The 20,967-nt window shown below is 39.2% G+C and overlaps 1 protein-coding gene across 1 annotated transcript in view; it reads right to left on the reverse strand.

Moving 5' to 3' along the window:
* Positions 1 to 502: 502 nt before the first annotated feature.
* Positions 503 to 20,967, reverse strand: part of trpm2 (transient receptor potential cation channel, subfamily M, member 2) — a 37,529-nt gene continuing 17,064 nt past the window's right edge. The window contains exons 14-34 of the mRNA XM_059032110.1: positions 20,087 to 20,216; positions 19,350 to 19,495; positions 18,805 to 18,917; positions 18,288 to 18,392; positions 17,550 to 17,772; positions 17,110 to 17,228; positions 16,759 to 16,891; positions 14,974 to 15,145; positions 14,159 to 14,339; positions 8,595 to 8,770; positions 8,198 to 8,330; positions 7,442 to 7,529; positions 7,069 to 7,156; positions 6,537 to 6,691; positions 6,253 to 6,329; positions 5,819 to 5,851; positions 5,522 to 5,608; positions 4,135 to 4,240; positions 3,417 to 3,518; positions 2,348 to 2,467; positions 503 to 2,077 (exon numbers count right to left, since the gene is read on the reverse strand). Coding sequence (XP_058888093.1) covers positions 1,952 to 2,077; positions 2,348 to 2,467; positions 3,417 to 3,518; positions 4,135 to 4,240; positions 5,522 to 5,608; positions 5,819 to 5,851; positions 6,253 to 6,329; positions 6,537 to 6,691; positions 7,069 to 7,156; positions 7,442 to 7,529; positions 8,198 to 8,330; positions 8,595 to 8,770; positions 14,159 to 14,339; positions 14,974 to 15,145; positions 16,759 to 16,891; positions 17,110 to 17,228; positions 17,550 to 17,772; positions 18,288 to 18,392; positions 18,805 to 18,917; positions 19,350 to 19,495; positions 20,087 to 20,216 — 2,613 coding nt within the window. The 3' untranslated portion in view covers positions 503 to 1,951. The remainder of the gene's footprint in view (positions 2,078 to 2,347; positions 2,468 to 3,416; positions 3,519 to 4,134; positions 4,241 to 5,521; positions 5,609 to 5,818; positions 5,852 to 6,252; positions 6,330 to 6,536; positions 6,692 to 7,068; positions 7,157 to 7,441; positions 7,530 to 8,197; positions 8,331 to 8,594; positions 8,771 to 14,158; positions 14,340 to 14,973; positions 15,146 to 16,758; positions 16,892 to 17,109; positions 17,229 to 17,549; positions 17,773 to 18,287; positions 18,393 to 18,804; positions 18,918 to 19,349; positions 19,496 to 20,086; positions 20,217 to 20,967) is intronic.

The following is a 20,967-nucleotide window of genomic DNA, read 5'->3' on the forward strand; positions in this document are numbered from 1 at the left end:
TGATTGTGAGAACGGCAGGATGAAGACTCTCCTCTTTGTAGATCATTATAATAGACCCCCCACTCCCCCATATCATGTACCTGATAATTTATCCAAGTATCTTAACTTGCATATGCTTGTGCTCCAAATAATTTACGTGACTTTCAGTTTCTAGATGATGGTAGACCAAACTGAGATATTGGCATTGAATTTGGAACATACACAGCTAAACTTATGATTCTCTCAATCAAGGCTGATCCAAGTCAAATGAATCCCAGGGTTAGTGATCATTTAACTTCCCAACCCTGGTCCTGGGGACCCCCTGTGTCTGCTGGTTTTCATTCCAACTGAGCTCTCAATTACTTAACTAGACCCTTAATTGAAGTGATAATTTGCTTAATTAGACCTTCTTAATTGTTTTCAGCTCTTAAACAGTTGCAGATTTCAAGTTAGCTATAACATTGTGTAGGTAACTTGAAATCTGCAACTGTTTATGAGCTGAAAACAATTAAGAAGGTCTAATTAAGCAAAGTATCACTTCAATGAAGGGTCTAATTAAGCAGTTGGAATGAAATCCAGCAGACACAGGCGGTCCCAAGACCAGGGTTGGGAACCACAGATTTAGAGCCCTACTTTACAGCAATAGCAACACAACAACATTCTCAATTTTATACTGTATTTGTACAGTATTCCTTATTTTATATCGGCCTGGGGCTGAAGAAGATGATACGGCTGTGCTACATGAAGCTGGCATTCTACATTTCAAGATGTATATATCACATGAAAAAACAGAAAGATTATACAATGTATTGATTTGTTTTGAGGTAATGCTTATTCTTAATTGTACTTGCTTTTCAGGTTTTCTTTGACTTTAAAGATACATACAATAGTTTTACATACAATTAAAACTCACTGTTGCTGATTGCCATGCAATAAGTGTTTATATAGCATCTATTTACTTATGAACAGCATGTCTGTATTGTGTGTTCCTTAAGTATGTGACCACTAACAGCACACAGATAAGCTGTATTCATTTTCCATGGACGAAGATGGAAGTTTTGTAAAAGGAAACTGCCTACTTATGGAACACAGTGTCTGTATATGACAGACAGACAACAACTGGTCGCTTTCATTAGGGGGCAACATTAGGCACAGTCCTCTCTTCTATGCCCCCCACACCTTGTGTAATTCTATAACATTGACTTTTGAAATCAGCCTGCTGGAAAATATTAAATCTGCAAAAGTTTTCTGTATGTGCTACTAACAGTCTCATTGTGTTGACAAAACGTAATAAAGTGCTCTCAGGATCTTTGGCAAAATAGTTTTCTTACTTAAAAATGATTAATGAATGAATGAATTAAAAAAAATCAACTATAATGTTCTTTAAAAAAAAAAAAAAAACTCATGCTTTAAAGTACAAAAGTTTTTTTTTTAATTTAGTCGTCGCCAATTATTTTACCCCGGTTTTCACCCCAATTTAGCATGCCCAATTATTATCTGTATCCTCGGCTCACCGCTTGCAAACCCCCCCCCCCCCCCCGCCGACTCGGGAAACGGCGGCTGGAACACGCGTCCTCCGAAACGTGCTCCTGCCAAGCCGCCATTTTTCGCACTGCAGATCCACAGCAATGCCACCAAACCTATAGTCCCGGAGGACAACACAGATCTGGCGGCTCCACTGCCCTCCCTACCCAGGCAGCGCTGAGCCAATTGTGCGCCATCCCCTAGGAACTCTTGGTCACGGTCGGCTGTGACATAGCCTGGATTCGAACCTGCGATCTCCAGGCTATAGGGCACATCCTGCACTCCGCGCGGAGCGTCTTTACTAGTAAGGAAAAAATAACCACCTGTTTCCTATGTATATTTCACTCTTAAATTACATTCATTTTCACATTGCATGTTACAAATGAAGGGTATTTAAGCACATAAGACCGTCATTCTTTAAACTTTTCAGCAGTGTGAGTCGCATGCGTCAGTAATGTGCATTATGGATTTGAGCAACTTTCTGCAGAATCTCTTTGTGGTTCCCATACAGAGGGATCTTTTGATCCACTACCTGCCACCTGACAGAGACGTCTGTATTGGAGTCTTGTAGACACTGCAAACAACAACAGAAACATCCATTAAACATGGGTTACTGTGAGATTCTGCGGAATTCTGTCTCTGCTTATCCCATGCACCTTCATTGCAATTATTTTCCCCAAGGAATCATATTTTTAAGGTTAAACTGAACATGAATGTGGGGCACTGCAGAGTTAACATGCACAATATTTGGGAATCTACGCAGTTCAAATCCTAGTTATATTCTAACTGTCTAAACAGTGGCAGACATTAATAACAGGGACAGCAGGAACAGAAACACACTTACCATTGTATTTAAATATTCAAGCACTGAGTGCTTGGTATCATCAAAGTGTATATTGATTGCAGTAGTCTCAACCCATGCATTATCTGTGTTCCTGGGGTCATCAACATATCCCTCATAAACCTAGAACAGAGAACACTGACATGTTAGCATAATCAAACAGAACACTGGCAGGTTAGAATCATCAAACAGAACATTGGCAGGTTAGAATCATCAAACAGAACACTGGCAGGTTAGAATCATCAAACAGAACATTGGCAGGTTACAATCAAACAAAACACTGGCAGGTTAGAATCATCAAACAGAACACTGGCAGGTTAGAATCAAACAGAACACTGGCAGGTTAGAATCATCAAACAGAACACTGGCAGGTTAGAATCAAACAGAACATTGGCAGGTTACAATCAAACAGAACACTAGCAGGTCAGAATCATCAAAAGCATAGAAAAGTGAAATAAAAGATAGTCAGAACACGGTAAAGCACAGGTAGATATGGCAAACCATGCATGATGTATGCATGGAGATCATTGGAAAATGACTGCGCAAATGTATAGTTAACTTTTAGAAGGGTAGTGCCTTTCTTCAACAACAGGGACCATCCATACCTTTAAAACACTGAATCATCAAGAAATCAGCCAGAACATGTATCTACTAGTTTCACAATATGTGTATTCATTGTCGATATACAATAAGTGGGGCCAAAAGGCTTTATTGGGAGAGTACACAGTATGAGGAGATGTACAGAGCAAAAGGGAGAGTGCAGCTGTTTTTAGTCTTGCATACAAATCTCACTCATGTTTCTCTCTCATTCTCACTTCCTGTATCCCCTTAATAAAAGGTCAACCTCAATCAATATACGGGAACCTTAATCATCCAGATGGAAACGTCCATTAACTCAAACGTCCATTAATTCAAAACCTGTCATTTAAAGGTGTAGACACGCATTTCAAACATAGTTACACTAATACACAGTGTAACTAATACACACTGCATTGCTGGCCCTATTCACAAAACTTTGAAGTCCAAGACAATGATTGGAACATCTTTCACGTTCCTATTCAAAGGAAGTTACCTTGGTGGCGGCACCCAGCATGCTCTGGACCTCTTCCTGTAGCTTGGTGTTTAGCAGCTGCTTCAGCCTTTTTGGTAAAGTCTCACCCAGCTGAAGCACTCCCTGTAAGAAAATGACCCAAAGAAAACAATAAGAAATGACTATTCACTGAACGAAGAGCAACTTGGTATGAGTATGGAATGTCAAACCTGTCTTTTTCTTGTTCTTTAAATTCAATTTGTATAAACCACAAATGTGGTTATTTATTTGATTTATTAAGGGCAGGGTGTTGTAGGGGGACGGGTAACAGTCAGTAGATATGCTGTGGTGTATCAGTTGTATTCTGACATTGGAAATAATTCTGAGAGCTCAACTGACCCCTCAAGAAGGGTTAAACTTCTGAGTTTGAAAAAATCACCAGGACGTAAAGACTGAAACAGAAAAGGATATACAAACTGAAATCACCAAGACGAACACATATGAGAACTCTTATATTTCATAACATGTTTATTGAACCAAACAAATGAATATGCAGTAATTCAAAGTGTAGTAATAATACAGTTTTTAGGTGGTTAGTTTCTCATTTTGTAGCATTAATATGTAAATTACAGACTGGAGAAGAAATCTTTCAAAATATTTCAACCAAAATGAGTAGCAGCTTGTCCTTGGTTATTGATTATTGTTTCCTGAAGACTCATTTCAAACCTTGTTATCATTTTTTTTCTGTGGTGGTACATACCCCTGGAAAGGCCCAAAGCTCATATTTTTTGCGCTTGATAGCAAAGAATTCCAAAACTTTCTTTGTGCCTGTCTTGGACACTGAGTCATCGGAGCTCCTCTTCCAGCTAGAAGTATGAAAAATGGCAACAAAACCAGTCAAAGGAGAACATTCTAAAACAGTGTCCGGAATACTGCATATTGTCCTTTGATCCAGATTGTTCGAGTGTAACCCAAAAGCTGGCTAATGTATCTGTACTGTATGATTACATGCACATTTAATTTAAAAGCAACTCAAAGCTTAATAATTAGTGGGGTTTGCGAAGCAAGAGTCCCCACTTTAAATCTTCGACATACTTCTACTTCTTCTTCTTCTTCTTCTTCTTCTTCTTCTTCTTCTTTGGCACGCTACTCCTCTTACACCGTTTAAGCTAGAAACACCGTTCAAACTTTAAAACGTGTAGACCGGTCTGGAATAGTGTGCTTGTATACAACTTTTTTATATATTTTATACTTTTTAAACTATTAAGCTTTTTGTCATTTTTTGTCCATCTTCATTCACTTTAATGGGACTTTTTTCAACATTCTAAAGCTCCCCATTGTTTAAAAACTCCCAGACTTCCAACATTCTATTTACTGTAAACGATGAAACTTTTGACACAAATCAGCTACTTTGGCCACTTTCCCAACAAGTAAGACAAAAAGTTATGGAATCTTCCTCTACTTCTCTGCTATTCAAATATGAAATCAAAACAGAAATAACTTTTACCAATCAACAGGTACACCTGTTTTAGTAACCACACCAACTCCTTTTTCTGTGAACTTTTAGAAATAACTGCCGTTTTGACCACTTCACCAACAAGTTAGACAACTACTTAAAGCAAATCTTCAAATTCAAATAGAGCAAGTTTCAAATTCTAGCACATTCTAAGCATGAGACAGTTAGTAAACAATGTGACTTTTGACACAAATCAGCTACTTTGACCACTTTCCCAATAAAGCAAGCCCCACAACTTTACTTGTAAAGTTACCATCTAGTTTCAATTTAATAATTCTGTAACTGTTTCTTCTTACAAATGCAAATTGCAATTCCATAGATTGCTTCTCTAAATTTGATTTATCCCCTGTCAACATTTTTTAAATTCATAATAAACTGAGCATAATATGTATCCATCATAAACAGAGACGGCTTCATCATATGGATAGGTTCGCTCGGATGAATAAGTGTTAAAATGTACCATTAATCGAAACTTCGTTCATATGGAATAAACCTCAATTAAACAAATTCTGTAGGAAATCACGTAGCATTTTAGTCTATTAAGACAGCCGTGGGGTACAACTCCAAGTAAATACAGTAAACACAAAAACATCATAGTAAATAGATTAGTATCTTTGAAAATGTATCTTACCGTGTAATGACTGGGTCCAGGGCATGATTTGGTCCCAACCAGTATAACTTCCCCTTTCCTTCCAAACCAGTCCTTCCTACTGGGTTTCTGAAAATACCGGTTGCAAATTAGTCAGGAAAGATAAATGATATGCTGTGAAATCAGAAGGAACTCCACACTTTTACAACGACAGTAAGCAAACGTTTATAACATTTAAGTGTATTTTTTTAAGTATTGTTTGTATTGATGGGTTACTGCCAACAGGAGCTAATAATCCATTCTTAGTTTCTCTATGGAAATTAGCTGCTTAAGGCTTACTTGCAGTTCGCTGTGGAGGCAACATCTGAAGATCTGGGGGAAAAAATATACATTTCAGAAAAGATTTAAAAAGTAGCAGGGTATATGTAACCTTTTGAGCCCAGCATCTCAGCTCAAGTCATGACTCCAAGAAACTACTGTTTCTACAAAAGTGAAGTGTCCCCGAGTCCAAAGGAGAATCTATCATACAGTAGACTCTCGCTAATCCGAACCAGTTCAGCATGGACTGTTCATAAACTGTGCCATACTAAAAATGCTGTGTCTAGTTCTTGTTATGTTTTTAATACTCTCCAATATAGTTTTCTCTGCTGTACTAAGAAAAGATAAGGTCCTGCCTGTTTTGTGTGAAAGAAATTGCAGTTTCACAACAACGCACCCCTTGATGTGTTTTATTGTTTGTTAACAGACTTGTGATACGTTTTTAAAGTACTTACTCTTTGTGATTCTCACTGTTTGCTCTTGATACACTATCTGAATTATAAATTGTAGGGCTGTATGCATCAAACTGTACCTGTAAAAAAACATACATATATATATATATATATTATTTTTGTAATACGTGGAAGCCGTCAATAATTTATACAAAACAAACCACTTTAACTCAAGTCTGAATACCAGATCCAGGCAATTCCGTGTACAAGTTCTAAAACATGATCCACATGCACTACATGAAAACTTTCCCTTGATCAAAAAAAAAACATCTTTAAAAAATAATGACCTCCCAAGGTACTTTCTCATCCGGAACTGGAAAGCGTTTCACACTGGAAGCAGGGTAGAGAAGCTGTCGAGCATTGAGGTGATAATGAGGATTTCCATCGTCACTCTCCTCTGTGGAGTTCATGTCTGCTGTATCGATACTTTTACTGTTGGGTACTGATGAAGGAAATAATATATGTATATTTTTTTAGATAATATCTTAACGTCTTGAAATACTTGGTACAACATAGTTAAAATATTTAACAAAAGTTAACAGTTAATTTATGACCTCACTGAAATAGATTTTTCTTAACAGTGAAATTCAGTCTTTGATTAACACACTACATTTTATCAGTGAAAAATCAACAATTTTTTTTACCCAGGGCGTCGGCGACATCCCACAAAAATACTACTCTCTCATAGAGGCTAGACAGCCTCCTAAGGTACAACAGTGCACTACAGTGATTATTTCAAACAAACAAAGGTAAATAAATGACTTTAAAAAGCTGTAGTATAATAGTGCTAACAGCATTGCTGTGGCTTACAGAACTTACAAAGCAGTGGAACTTCGTCTTGACAACCATAACCTTTACTCTTTAGAGCATTCATAATCCAGTTTAAAGCTTTAGCAGACAGCAACGCCTAAATAATGCAAAAAAAATTACAATACAATTAAATTAGCATCAAACCCTAATACGTTGTTCTAATTTAAATTTCATAAGGGTTATACTGAAAAACAATAAACTCCACAAGGAACATAGTTCACATGAAAAGCTATTTTTTTAATGTCTTTGTAAATAAATAAAGTTTGATATTCACGAAAATTTACTTGACTGTTGCTCATGAATTTGAAAGTTTTAACAAATCAAATCAGTTAAGGTTTTGTGAATCGGGCCTCATCATTTAAAGGAAGTATTAAAGGAAAACCTGTTCTTCGAGATGGGCCAGTCTCTTCTCCACAATACCACATTGTCTTTCCTTGTCTCTTTCCAAGAAATCCACCATCATGCCAACTCTGAAAAAAGAACCAAAAGCAAATGAGGAACCCTGCAGGAGAATCTACTGTAAAATAGTCAAATCAATGTGAAAGCATGGTAAAGCGCAGCTTAATCACAGAGACAGAACAAAGTACGGGTACCATGAAATAGCATTCTTAACCGAAGGAAAATGAAGCAATACACATACAAATTGCCAAGTTTCCACAGCACTTAGCAGCATATATGTCCTATTGCATGTCACGCCTTTTTCCATTTCCCTCTGGTTCTGTTCTCTCAAACTACCTCCAGGTCCAACACTGGGTAATGATCTCATTATATTATTTGTTTATTTAGCAGACGCCTTTATCCAAGGCGACTTACAGAGACTAGGGTGTGTGAACTATGCATCAGCTGCAGAGTCACTTACAACAACGTCTCACCCGAAAGACGGAGCACAAGGAGGTGAAGTGACTTGCTCAGGATCACCGGGGACCGGGGACCTCCTGGTTAGAAGCCCTTTTCTTTAACCACTGGACCACACAGCCATCTTATATCTGTCAAACCTGTAGAAAAGCCCCCCAGGACTAGAGTTGTCCTTGACTGCCATACTGTAATAAATATGTCTGGGTTGAGGTCAAATGAGTGGCTGGCAATGACAGGAATCGATCTGGTATTGCTAATGTGAATGAATCTCTAAGTGTCATACTTTTCTGAAGTGTCCCGTATCTTGTTATCAGTGCTCTGATTCAGTTCGTTATGCAGGTCTGTCAGATAGTTTTCTTTCATGAAAGCCTCCCATGAAAGCAGCCCAGTTTCTTGGTTCCATGGCAACTTCTCCTCTAAACAACAAAATAATATTCAGAATGTGGAGGTTACTACTGACTAACCTAGTCAAGGGTCACATTTTCTGAGAAAGAAAATAATTAACAGTAAACAACAAGTAAGCATTAACTTATACAGGAATCAGCAGTTCAGTAATTATTCATATGTTTACTATTGCTTTATTGTTTGATTACAGTCAGCATATTTGTCTTTGCACTTGTTTAAGAACAGGTCTCTGAGTGTCTGAGACTATGAAGGCAGCGGAAGGTGCTGTTACTTACTGAACTGCTTGTGAGTCTTAGGCCTGCAGAAGATGTGTTCTATGAGAAAGTGGAGGTGACTGAAGATGATCAAAGGGGGCGGGAATGGAGGCTGGCTGTGGTACTCCACAATCAGACCATAACGCTGGAACTTCCAGATCTTGTCTGTGTTGTCCTGAACATCTTGAAATGTGTAGCTGCCACAAACACACACAATAATAGTTATTTACAGTATTTAGTTAGTGGGAAATGTCACATATATACCCTTTTGAACATACCAACAACTGTCAGTGAGCAAGTGAGCAGCTAGGATTGTGAATTGAAGCACAATTATAGTGATTTAAAATCCATCCTCTTTGTTCTTATTAGCATTGGCAACCCTGTCACTGGTTCCACATTTCGCTGTGATGAAGTTCTTTTGTTATTTATATTACAGGACATACAGATTTTTCAAGTACTAGAGATACAAATATATATCCGGGATACTTGGCTACTACATTTGTGATTAGTAACTGTGAATCACAAACCACCTGCACATCAATAGAATAGGTGTGTTTTTGATACAGATGCTCAGAATGAGTTGGAGGGGTTAGCCGCACATGATAATCAGTGGTTGAAAATTCTGATCTGTGATTGGTTCACATCACTAAGTCTCGATCCTTTTCAAAGGAACACCCTTCACTCCTGCACTGGCTGATGTGAAAACTGCTGAATAGCGATTCTGTAACTTAACAGAAAATGAATTACTACAAAAGAAAGATGCTCCAAACACTAAAATAGCGATTAAAACGTCACTGTCACTGTTTTCTGACTTTCTGAAATTCAAACAAATTCAACTCGACGATGTAAAGAAATATGGTGGCCAGGATATAAACCGGATTACACTATGTAACACAATTTTTGTTCCTGGGTAGTAAGTGTTATTTCCTAATTGCTTATGCCTCAAAAGTATAGAAAATGGCTATTAGTCCCCACAAACTTTGCTTCCTTTGCATTTAGTTAATTGATAAATATAATCTATTAACATGTCTATTTTTGAAAGCATTCTTACTTTACAGCATTTTTTCACACCTGCCTAAAACTTTTGCACAGTACTGTATATAAAGGTATTTGCTGGTACATGAACACAGTCTGTTCTGAAGTCTCGTGTTCTTTGAACGAAATTAACCTGGAAGCACCAGCAACATTTAAAAAAAACAAGCAATGAACCAAAATATCCTGAACACAAGAAAAGTTGCACCAGTAATAATGTTTCCAAGTGCTAAACCTTGCTAAGCCCCATCTACTGGACTATAGGTGTTACACAGCATATTTTAAGTTTTCTATCAAAAATGAGATAAGTAATACTTATAAATACTTATAACAAGAGAAACATTATTTTTTAAATGGTGAACGCTTCCTGAAAAAAATGCGATTAGACCGGAAGTGACGTAATGGTGGGCCAACATTGCTGTACACAGTCATGGCGAGGAATGAAGAGTGCGCGAATTCTGAGAGAATCTGATGAGTTGACACTTTTTGGCAATGATTTTGGGTCACGGGGGCCACAAAACTAAAATATATTTTATTGTTGCACGTGTTAAATACACAAGAAAAAGTGATAATCTCAAGAGAAAACAAAAAAAAATCTGGCGTTTTGGTCCTAACGGGACCTTCCTCAGAGAGAGAGAGAGAGCGCTGTAAACAGGATTTCAGATGCGCAGGTAGGCTGAGGAAGCCGAGTGATTTCATACTGTACCGTCGGGGCATTTAATAGTGTGTACAGTCTTTGTGTGTGTGCGCAATGTAGGTGTACATATACAAATACAGTTGTCGTCAAAAGTTTACATTCCCCAATGTATGGAAATTTCCCTACATTGGGGTATGTAAACTTTTGACGACAACTGTACACACACACACACACCTGGAGCCACTGCCCCTTACTTTTTCTTTTGTTTCGAACATGTGAAACAATAAAGTATATTTTAGCGTTTAATAACGAGTGTGGCACCTGTTTCATTGCTAAGCATCATGATTATGCTACACCACTGAGTTCCTTGCATGCACGGACTTGGCCGAGAAATCCTAGCGCACCCATGAGCGAAACACAGGACTCTTGAAGTTCTTGTTCGGAAACCTGTGGATATGATGGCCAGACAAATTGGAGTTGCTACAACCCTCACAAACACAATTGTTTACCATCACAGACCCTGTCTTTCACCCTGTGCGACAGGTCGGAATTACGCCATCCACACAATTGCGACGTGCGTCTTTTTTGGAAAGTCGTATAGCCCTTTCTTATGGTCTGCGACCTGAAATCGCATAGGGTCGTAAAAATGTCAACATTTGCTGCATGGTCAGAGTGAAGCTGCACAGTTTTTATAGCTGTCTGCGCTTGACGTATCCCATTCATCTACGACAGAAGTATGAACCAACTCTGAGGGGAAGATGTACTAAAGTGTTGCAGCTATCGCAATGTTTACATATTTCAAACAGACTCTGCTAAAATAAATTCCAGTATGGAATCGCAGATGATACTGAAGGTATACCTCGCGAGTGTATGGTCAAAGGGCCACCTGTTTGGACCTTACAGAAGAGTAAGTGCCACAAGTATATCGAATGGACAAAGCTACGATATTTTATTTGTGTGACCAGTATCACTCACTCAAGTGTTCTTCATTTTCATGAAGTGCAATCGGGTTCATGAAACTGTAATTTAAGTAATACATTATTATTATTATTATTATTATTATTATTATTAATAATAATAATAATAATAATAATAATAATAACAACAGAACACACATTTACAAAATTACATTAAAATGAGCTCTTGCTTTATTATTATGTTCTGTTAAATTTATCTTCTCTTCTTTCTCTGTATCTCCTGAAACACACACCTGTTTTGTTTTTCTTTGCCGTAACTACCTTTCAATCCCACCTGTCCATTGATTGAAATCTTGAAATGACATTTGCATCATTAACATATAGTTTTCTTATTTAAATACTGAATAGTTATTCCGACAACTTTATGTAAATTGCACCTATTCCACCTGTCGGAAAACAGCAGAAAAGTATTTCATTTCATGATGGAAACAACGTTCAGGATAAGTCAGGTTAAAACAGATGGAGACAGCGAGTTTTGGACTGTTGGAAGACACTTTTGATATTCAGGGCCATTGTCTTCAGCAAGAACAAGCGATTTGTAGGATGAGAAGAGAAAGGGTATTTCGTACCCGCATTATCTTCTTCGATTTAAATGAAGACCAAATTAAGCACAGGTACAGGCTGGGCAGCCACATAATTCTTGAGCTGCTGTCTGATTTAAAAGATGACCTGGAGCCTGTCACACAGAGAAGCCATGCTATCCCTGCAGTGGTCAAACTATTGTCCACCCTGCATTATCTTGCTGTAGGTCCTTTCAGGGGACTGTAACAGCAATTTCTGGCATTTCCCAGTCTGCTTTTTCTTGTGCTCAATGCATTTTTGAGGAGAACACCAAAATACTTATTTTTCCCTAAAGCCTTGAAAACAAATTTCTATGACATTTCTGGTTTCCCCAATGTGTTGGGAGCAATAGACTGCACACATGTGCCGTTAACCCCTCCAGCTCATTCTGAGCACACCTATTAATGTGCAGGTGGTTTGTGATTCATAGTTACTAATAACAAATGTAATAGCCAAGTATCCCGGTTCAGTTCATGACCGCCGCATTTATAACAAACAAAAAGTAACATGGAGATGGCTGGCTGTTAGGTAAGTACAACTGCTTAAAAGATTCAAATAATGTGTTCCTGATGGTGATTAAAACACCTATTTTTGAAACAAGACTAAACATATTTTTTTACACTGGCATTTCAGCATAATTATGTCATTATGTACAGTAGTTGCTTTGCTTTAAATTGTACAGTGCTGTCACGGATGTGCTTTGTGGTGATGTCAGACCAGGAAATGATGGCTACACAACAGGAAGTACTGCGGGGTGAGACGCTAATGCGCTCAGGGTTTTTATTAAATAATAAACACTTTAAACAAGAAACAAAGCAAACGGCATGAGGGCCAAAATAAACAAACACTATTCCAAAACACCAAACAAAAGCCGTGCGGTTACAGCGATTATGGCTCGGAAGCAAGTGTATCTTTCATTTAACATTCGAAAACTCTGTCTCGGTTCCTCCTTCCTCCTCCCTCAGCAAAAGCTGCCAGTGGTTGTCAATTACCTCATTTATCTCTTAGCCACATTCTACACAGGTTCTGTAATAAGCATGGCCAACAGCCAATTCATCAGTAAATAATTAGCTGGGGACTCTCGAGTGGCGCATCCGGTAATGCACTCCGCCTGGAGTGCAGGATGTCCTATAGCTTGGAGATCGTCGGTTCGAATCCAAGCTATGCCACTGCCGACTGTGGACGGGAGTTTCCAGGGGGTGGCGCACAATTGGCCAAGCGCTGCCCGGTGGGGTAGGGGTTAGGTCGGCTTGGGTCCTTGGCTCACCGCACACCAGCGACCCCTGTGGCTGGCTGGGTGCCTGCAGGCCGGCCTGTACGCAGTTCAGAACTGCGTGGTCATCTAACGTTGTAAGTTCTGGATATGGCTGCATGGCGGGCTTGCAGAGTGAAATAAAGTGGATGGCTGACAGCACTCGTTTTGGAGGACGCGAGTGTTTGTCTTCGTCTCTCCTGGGTCAGTGCGGGGGTTGCAACGGTGAGCGAGTTTCGATAATAACTGGACATTCCAAACTGGGAGAAAATTGGAAAATGAATAAAAAAACAACAAAAAAAGTAATTAGCTGCCGACCACACATTCTCACGAGATGTTATTTTAAGACAAAAATCACAATAATTATAATAGTTATAATTATAAGAACCATAATACAAATACAAAATACCCATATATACATAGGGGCGGGGTGTGCCCTGCCACAAATGCCTTGAGCTTGTGTATTTGTATGTGTTACTATGTTGCATAAAATGCGCTATAAATATGATGATTATTAATAGTATTGCTTATTATTATATTTATTTGTTTTATGGAGACAGAGGTTACCATTTAAAGGCGTGGATAATGAAGCTTGTCCTAAATCCAATCTCAACCGCGGAGGAGCGTTATAACGAGGCACATATACGGACCAGGGCTGTGATTGAGCGCACCGTTGGGGTGCTTAAAAGCAGATTTTTATTTTCCTGCCTTCCCTTTCACCGCTAATGCCATGAACAGGTTGTGGACTTGGTGAGGCAGACCCGGACCCGGTCAGGTAAGAGTGATGACGTTATGTTTCAGGCACCCTCTGCTGCAGCAAACCACAACTCAGCTCCTGTTATTTATTCGAAGAAGTGTCGCACAACTCTCACAATGCTAGAGATCTTGCTAAGGTGACGCAGCAAATATTTAAATGAGTGTATTGCGGCTCTCTTCATTAACATATTTTTTCTTCGTACATCTGACAAAATGTTGTAGCAACGAAAATAAAAATTGCGGTATGTTTGCCCTGCGACTGGCGCACCTTAGTACATCAACCCCTGAGTATTTAGAAGAGCCTCAATGGTCACATTTTGTACTATATATTAATACTAAGTAATATCTAGAGGCTTACAAAAACACTCACTTGAACATTGCAATCAGAAGGTTGAGTAACAATATGTTCGCAAAAAGCAGGTAAATGCAAAGCAAAATGATGGTGATCCACTGCGGGGAAGCAGGCTGGTTATTGTCACTGAGAACTGGGCACTTTGGTTTCAGAGGGTCAGTGCCAGCTACAGTACACTGACTGATGTCAAAATCATTATCTGCAAAGAAGAAAAGGAGAACAAAGGATTTAACTAAGACTACAGCTGGTTAACCGAGATCCAATTACATGACAATGAAACCTGAGGGGAGTGAACCTCTGAGGCTGCATACAAATAGTACAAGTATACGTTGGCTCTGAGGTGCCACCTTAGAAAAGATGTTTTGCATTGACCATTCAATAGCTATTCGAAGTAAACAGAGATACAGGACATATACTGTATAAATACTGTGTCCTAAAACCTTTAATCATAAATCATATCTTATTCTGTATAAAAATAAACAATACAAATCTGTGAAAAGGGAGCTCTTGTTTCATAGCCCTCTACCCTGTTTGTACGCAATAATATGAAGAGTCATCCATACAGTATGTTGATGTTAAATTGTTCAATTCAACTTACAGTTTTAACACTTGCTGTTAAAAAAGAAGCTCTTGACTTAATCAATATTCTCTTGTGGCGTTCAAGAGTTTAATGCATTTTAAAACTGAAAAGTACACATCAGCCTAATGCACTTCTAATATTTCCTCCCTAAGGCTGTAACCCACTACTGACTGCTTACACACTCGCACCCCAGGCTCGTGTGCGGCGCAGTTTATGTGGAAGAGGCTTCACACTGGCATTGCTCCATACGTACTATCAATTCTTGACGGTATCTGGCCAAATATGGTGAGGTACGGCTCGTAGACAGCTCCCCGGATGATCCAGTCCAGGCGCTCCTCATTGTGGATCAGGATGGCTTGGTTTGCAACTCCATACGCCAACACCCAAACTGCCAGCAAAAACAGGAAGAAGAAGATATCCTTCATCTGCAATGGGAGGGTGAAATGAGTTGGTACACTGAAAGAAGCTGGTCTGCTTTTCCAATGGTACAGTAATGTATTGCTGCTACTGGAGGACTATAATATTTCTGTGATACTAATACTGCCATAGATATGTAGGCCAGGCTAGATAAGCCAAGGTATAAGAACCAGCACCATCTACAGCAGCAGTGTATTGCCAGCAATACAAAACAAAACTTGATTGTTTATATCATATACTAGATGGTGCTGGCTCTTACTTTTTTAAAAACACTTCAGCAGTTCTAGCCTGTGTTATATATGTCTATGTTAGGCAACTGGAAGCGAAGAGCAGCTCCTGAACTCAGTCAAAACATCTTGACACAGAAAGTATATATAAAAAAGAGTATATGAGTACCAGTAATTAATATAAGAACCACTCCAAATGATTGCAGACATCATATCGGGGACAGTGGAAAATGTAAAACTACTTCTAATAATGCTGGACCCCACCAATTTTAAAAGGTTCATTCCTTCTCAAGTGGTCCAAAGGTGATTGCTCAACCCCCTCTCAAAATTATGTATAAAAGATCCATAGAGAAACTTTCAGATACATTTCAGATCCTCATATTAATTTCTCATATGAAAGCTGAAATATATACACTGCTGTGCAAAAGTCTCAGACATGTTGCATTTTTCTACTCTGATGCATTATGAGCATCAACAATTTACTCAAAGCCTCCACTAGTGTTTTCTACTATTATAACAACCTTGACTTGCATAAAGAAGGAAAAACATTGAGTGAAATAGCTCGCATCACTCGATTTTCAAGATGTGGTATCTGAAGCATAATCAACAAGTACAGAGAAACATCATCTGTAATTGACAAACCCAGGACTGCAAGATCCAAAAAGCTGTCTAACAAGGATGAGCAATACTTGAAGATAATACCCTTCAGGAATAGAAAGAAGACATGCATTGAATTGACAACAGAACTGGCAGAAGGCACAGGTGTCGTTGTCCATCAAGTCAACAGTACGAAGGTCACTCTTGAAATCAGGACTTAAAGGATGTGTTGCAGTAAGAATACCTCTTAAGAAAGGGGAACAAGGCTAGAATATGCACAAGAACACAGAAATTGGACTATGGAACAATGGTCAAAGGTGCTTTGGACTGTTGATGGACAACGACACCTGTGCCTTCTGCCAGTTCTGTTGTCAATTCAATGCTTGTCTTCTTTCTATTCCTGAAGGACATTATCTTCAAGTATTGCTCATCCTTGTTAGACAGCTTTTTGGGTCTTCCAGTCCTGGGTTTGTCAATTACAGATGATGTTTCTCTGTACTGTTGATAATGCTTCAGATACCACACCTTGAAAATCAAGTGATGCGAGCTATTTCACTCAATGTTTTTCCTTCTTTAATAGTAGAAAACAGTAGTGGAGGCTTTAAGTAAATTATTTATACTCATAATGCATCAGCGTAGAAACATGCAACATGTCTAAGACTTTTGCACAGCAATTATATATCTATTTTTTATAAATGTAAAACAGTTTAATAGTTTCTGAGAAGGTAGAGTCAGAATGTGGGAGTGTTACACTATTAAACCTAAAGAGTTTACTTTTGTTACAGTACTGAACCTACCATTCTTTTCACTATGATAATCTTTGGTCCAAGATTTTTGTTAACTGTAAAGATGGCCATCAGGCGCAGGCACCAAATGTTAAAATCAAGGGCAAGAATGATCCGGCCCTCATAGAAAGCAGTGGTGGTCAACCTGAAAACAAAACATGGTGCGATCAGTTGTTTATCAATATACAAAATAATGATCTGAATGTACAAATAAAACATAAAATCTACATGTTTTTAGGGATTACCACTCCACATAATGGATAGGGTTGTAAATATGTAAATGCTGAAACAGTTGTAAATACAAAATACAATTATGAAGGGTTTTTTTTTTTACAGTATAAAAACCTAATAAGACCCACAAACCTGCATGCTAGTCCAGCTATGAAAATACAAATCGAAACCACATCAAACTGGTTCCATTGGTCACTGAAGTAATTGGCTGCCTTCCTACGAAACCCAAATCCATCTGGATCATGAAAAAACTGTTCATGAGAAAACATAAACAAAAGAAAATACATTTGTATACTGCAAGTAGGCAGTCTGTAAACAGAGGGCATAACAATTACAAAAAGAAGCATTTACTGTGTCTAAATTAAGCATCACTAAGACTAATGTGACCCTGAGCAAGTCACTTCACCTCCTTGTGCTCCGTCTTTCGGGTGAGACGTAATTGTAAGTGACTCTGCAGCTGATGCATAGTTCACACACTCTAGTCTCTGTAAGTCGCCTTGGATAAAGGCATCTGCTAAATAAACAAAATAAATAAACGAATGCACACAGTTTCCGGATGCCCACTCGCTCACCTGCCTAATCTCCTCACAAACCAGAGTGAAGAGCCAGATGTAGAGCAGTATCTCCTTCCATGATGGAGTGACCTGGAAATCGATCATCAACACATAGGCAAACAGCCAGAGGAACCCGAAGTAGGACAAGATGTTCCAGTAGAAGACGACCACGGGAGAGCTGTAGAAACCTGTGAGGCGGCTGCAACGTGTCAGTGGCTTCAGGTTCTCCTCAGAGAGCCTCCTGAAGAGTGTAGAACAAAGAGCAAGGCTGCAGCATAGTAATAAAAAAGGCAAACAAGCACCCCACACAGAACAGTGAAAATACAATTTGGGATAACATTAATTATGCAGTATACAGTACCAAAAAAACCTGACATGTGGGGCCTGACTCAATACAAAAATGACCAATTGTGACAGGGTAGCATCACTGGCATGGCTGTTTCCTTCAGGGAGAGAGATTCAGACATGAGAACTGCAGGTTTTAAGTGCTATCACACACTTTTATTAACAACTATAAACAGCAAACAAAACACATTACCGAACAAAAAGGCACAGTGGCCAAAATAAAAGGTCTACACAAACAGCACAGCACACTGAGCCTCATTAACCATAAACATTCAATTATGGCCCCAGCCACATTCCCATGGATTTTCTGGCAGGGAGGAATTTAACCCCCCCCCCCCCCCCCCAACACACCCCACACACACCAATCCATAAGTATTTGAACTGGAAACTAGAGCAAAAGTAGAAGCTGACCAAGATCGGGATTGCAGCTTTTTGTCAGTGGAGTTCAGTGCCACAGAGTCATTGCTGTCCATAATGTCTCTTTGAGGGTTTCTCTTTTTGATCTCCTCGTCCTGTCTGAAATTCAAAGAAAATACTTTAGAAAGGTTAGAAGGCTGAATTCGGTGCTAGAGAATACAGAAAGATACAGTAGCTATACAACATGTAGTTTGAACTTGGGCTCATATCCACAAAAGCATATACCCAAGTGCCAAGTTTACAGCATATACAGTACATTATAGCACAGTAAAAAAAAAAAAAAAAAAAAAAACCTGCAATGTTACATAACTAGCAGAAAACAATATATTGAATATTAATTCAGAAATAATCTTTAAGATCAGAATTTGTTTTTTCTCGTTTATTCTCTACACTTAATATATGTATTTGGTGTAAACCTTGTCTGGGATTTTAAAACCCAATTGGTGCCTAGTAAGAAGCCAGTAAATATTTTGTTCCCAATTTCCAACTCTTAGCTGGAACAGAAACATACCTGAATGTGATGAGGCCAGTGTAGATGAGAGGAAAGATAAACATGCACAACAACACCTTCCACATCCTGGTGTCCACCGCCAGCTCTCCCCACCAGATCTGTGTAAGAAGGGTCTGAAGGGTAGAACAATTGAGCTTTCGTTTAATACAGGACAGTATGATGAGACATCATACAAAGCCTTCCTTCAGTAATCAACTGCAGTTGAGTTGTATAAAAATTTATGTCTGCCTACTCCATAAATGCAGCCTGCTTCTTTTGGCACAGCTAGCTCTGTATTAAGAACACATACCTTCCCAGCACTTTTTCACTGTGCTTTTACTTTTGAACATTGTTATCCTACTGCCTTTTTATCTGAACTGGAGGAGTGTGTCCCCATAATGCTGGACTAGTGTTTGATCTGGTGGGCATGTACTTCACATTATCTAAACACCTGTTTATTCAATCTCAGTTTACTTTCTCTGCTATACTTTCTAGCTGGTATTCCATGCAGTCACTGTGATCCGCCACTATAGACGGACTGCCCCGTGTGAGGAGCAGAACTGCACCTGGACTCCTCCTTGCGCCACAAAGTTTTTGTCGTCAGCCTCCAGAGCCAGACGCAGACAGGTCGTGTTCCCCCAGGTCCCCGACTCCCGGGTCAGCAGCCTTTGGGCACGAAGTTCATCTCTCCGGTGGCACTCTGTAAACACCCCTGGAAGTACGGAAAAGATCATTTTAGTGCTCCCAAACCTACCTCTTACCACATCACAAAATTGAAACAAGAAATAATGTGTTTGGTGTCTGTGTACACAACTGCATAAAAGAGGACCTTCTCAAAATTCCTGAAAATATGGCTTCAAATAATATACACCACTGACATTGGGGCGGATCCATTAAAAGCACTGCCATTTGGTCTGGTGGGTGACTCATGCACCACAGTGGTGCTGTGGTGCTGTGCTTCCAATCCCACTCCAGCCAAGTTGCTGATCTTGGCTGGGGATCCACAGGGAGTGCTGCTTTGTCTCCTGTGCTCCCGCAGTCAGGGAGAAAAAATGGGTCAAGGTCACTTCATTGTGCCCCAGCAACCACAACTGGACAGATGCCTGAGGAGTCTGGGCATAGACTACGCAGACTGGGCCGCTGCACCAAGGTTTCTGTTGCCTTGGTTGGGCAGGTGAAAGGAGACATTGATCTTCAGTCCTCTTAATTGGTAAGTGGCTTGAAGGCGTGAGGCGACACTCAAACTGGGTATTTCAAATTAAGTAGCAAAAATAAGAGTAAAACTTGGATAAAAAATACCCACCAATGGCTTGTTTCTCGTATTGCTCTGCAAGAGCTCCTGTGTCCTCTGACAGGTCTGTGTCCTCCTCCTCTTTGGCTAGTTCCTTCAGGATCTTGCTGGCTGCCAGGGCTGTGGCAATGCAATCCTGGCTCTAAAAAAAGACATGCTAATCAGTGTGACTGTGATGGAGTACAGAAATCCCTTTCTTCAAGTGCCACAGTCAGAATGTAGCTGGCATGACCTCATTGAAACATTTTGTTTGTAACCTCACAAGCTTCCTTATCGGAATTCAAAACACATTAACTGTGAGGTAGGCGACAGGGATATACAGTAAAACCTGTCTAATCCAGCCCCTCTACAAACTGCCGTTTGTATAATTCGGCATCTTATTTGGATCCCGACCAAATCTCTACTGAAATGAACGCTGTTATACCCTCTACAATCCAGAGCCTGTTTATACATGATTAGTCTTGTCTGACTAAAATTAATGTAAATCTGACTGTGCAATCCGACCCCAAGTCACATGATTTTTCTTTTCTAAGTGTATAATCATGTATGTTGCATACATTACGCAGTATTTTTACTGTATCAACTGTAATTTTAAAGTGTTCAAATAGTTTGTCATTTATTCATTTTTTTAGGTGTAGTATTAGATGTTACAGTACCTCTGTAAACCAGTGCTGTATTATCCGCCACAATTTTCCAGTCCCTAGTGTTACCGTATTACATAGGTTCTACTGTAGTGGTGATGGCTGTGTCACACTTACTGGTTTAGTTAACCAATAGAACCTCTTATCAAAATCAACTGGGACCAGGGGTGTTCACAAAATGGATGTTTGATTATTAAATTATTACTGTATAAAAGTTAAGATGGCGTTCCAAATAGAGAAATATACGAAATT

Source organism: Acipenser ruthenus, chromosome 10 (assembly GCF_902713425.1).
Source record: "Acipenser ruthenus chromosome 10, fAciRut3.2 maternal haplotype, whole genome shotgun sequence".
NCBI lineage: Eukaryota > Metazoa > Chordata > Actinopteri > Acipenseriformes > Acipenseridae > Acipenser > Acipenser ruthenus.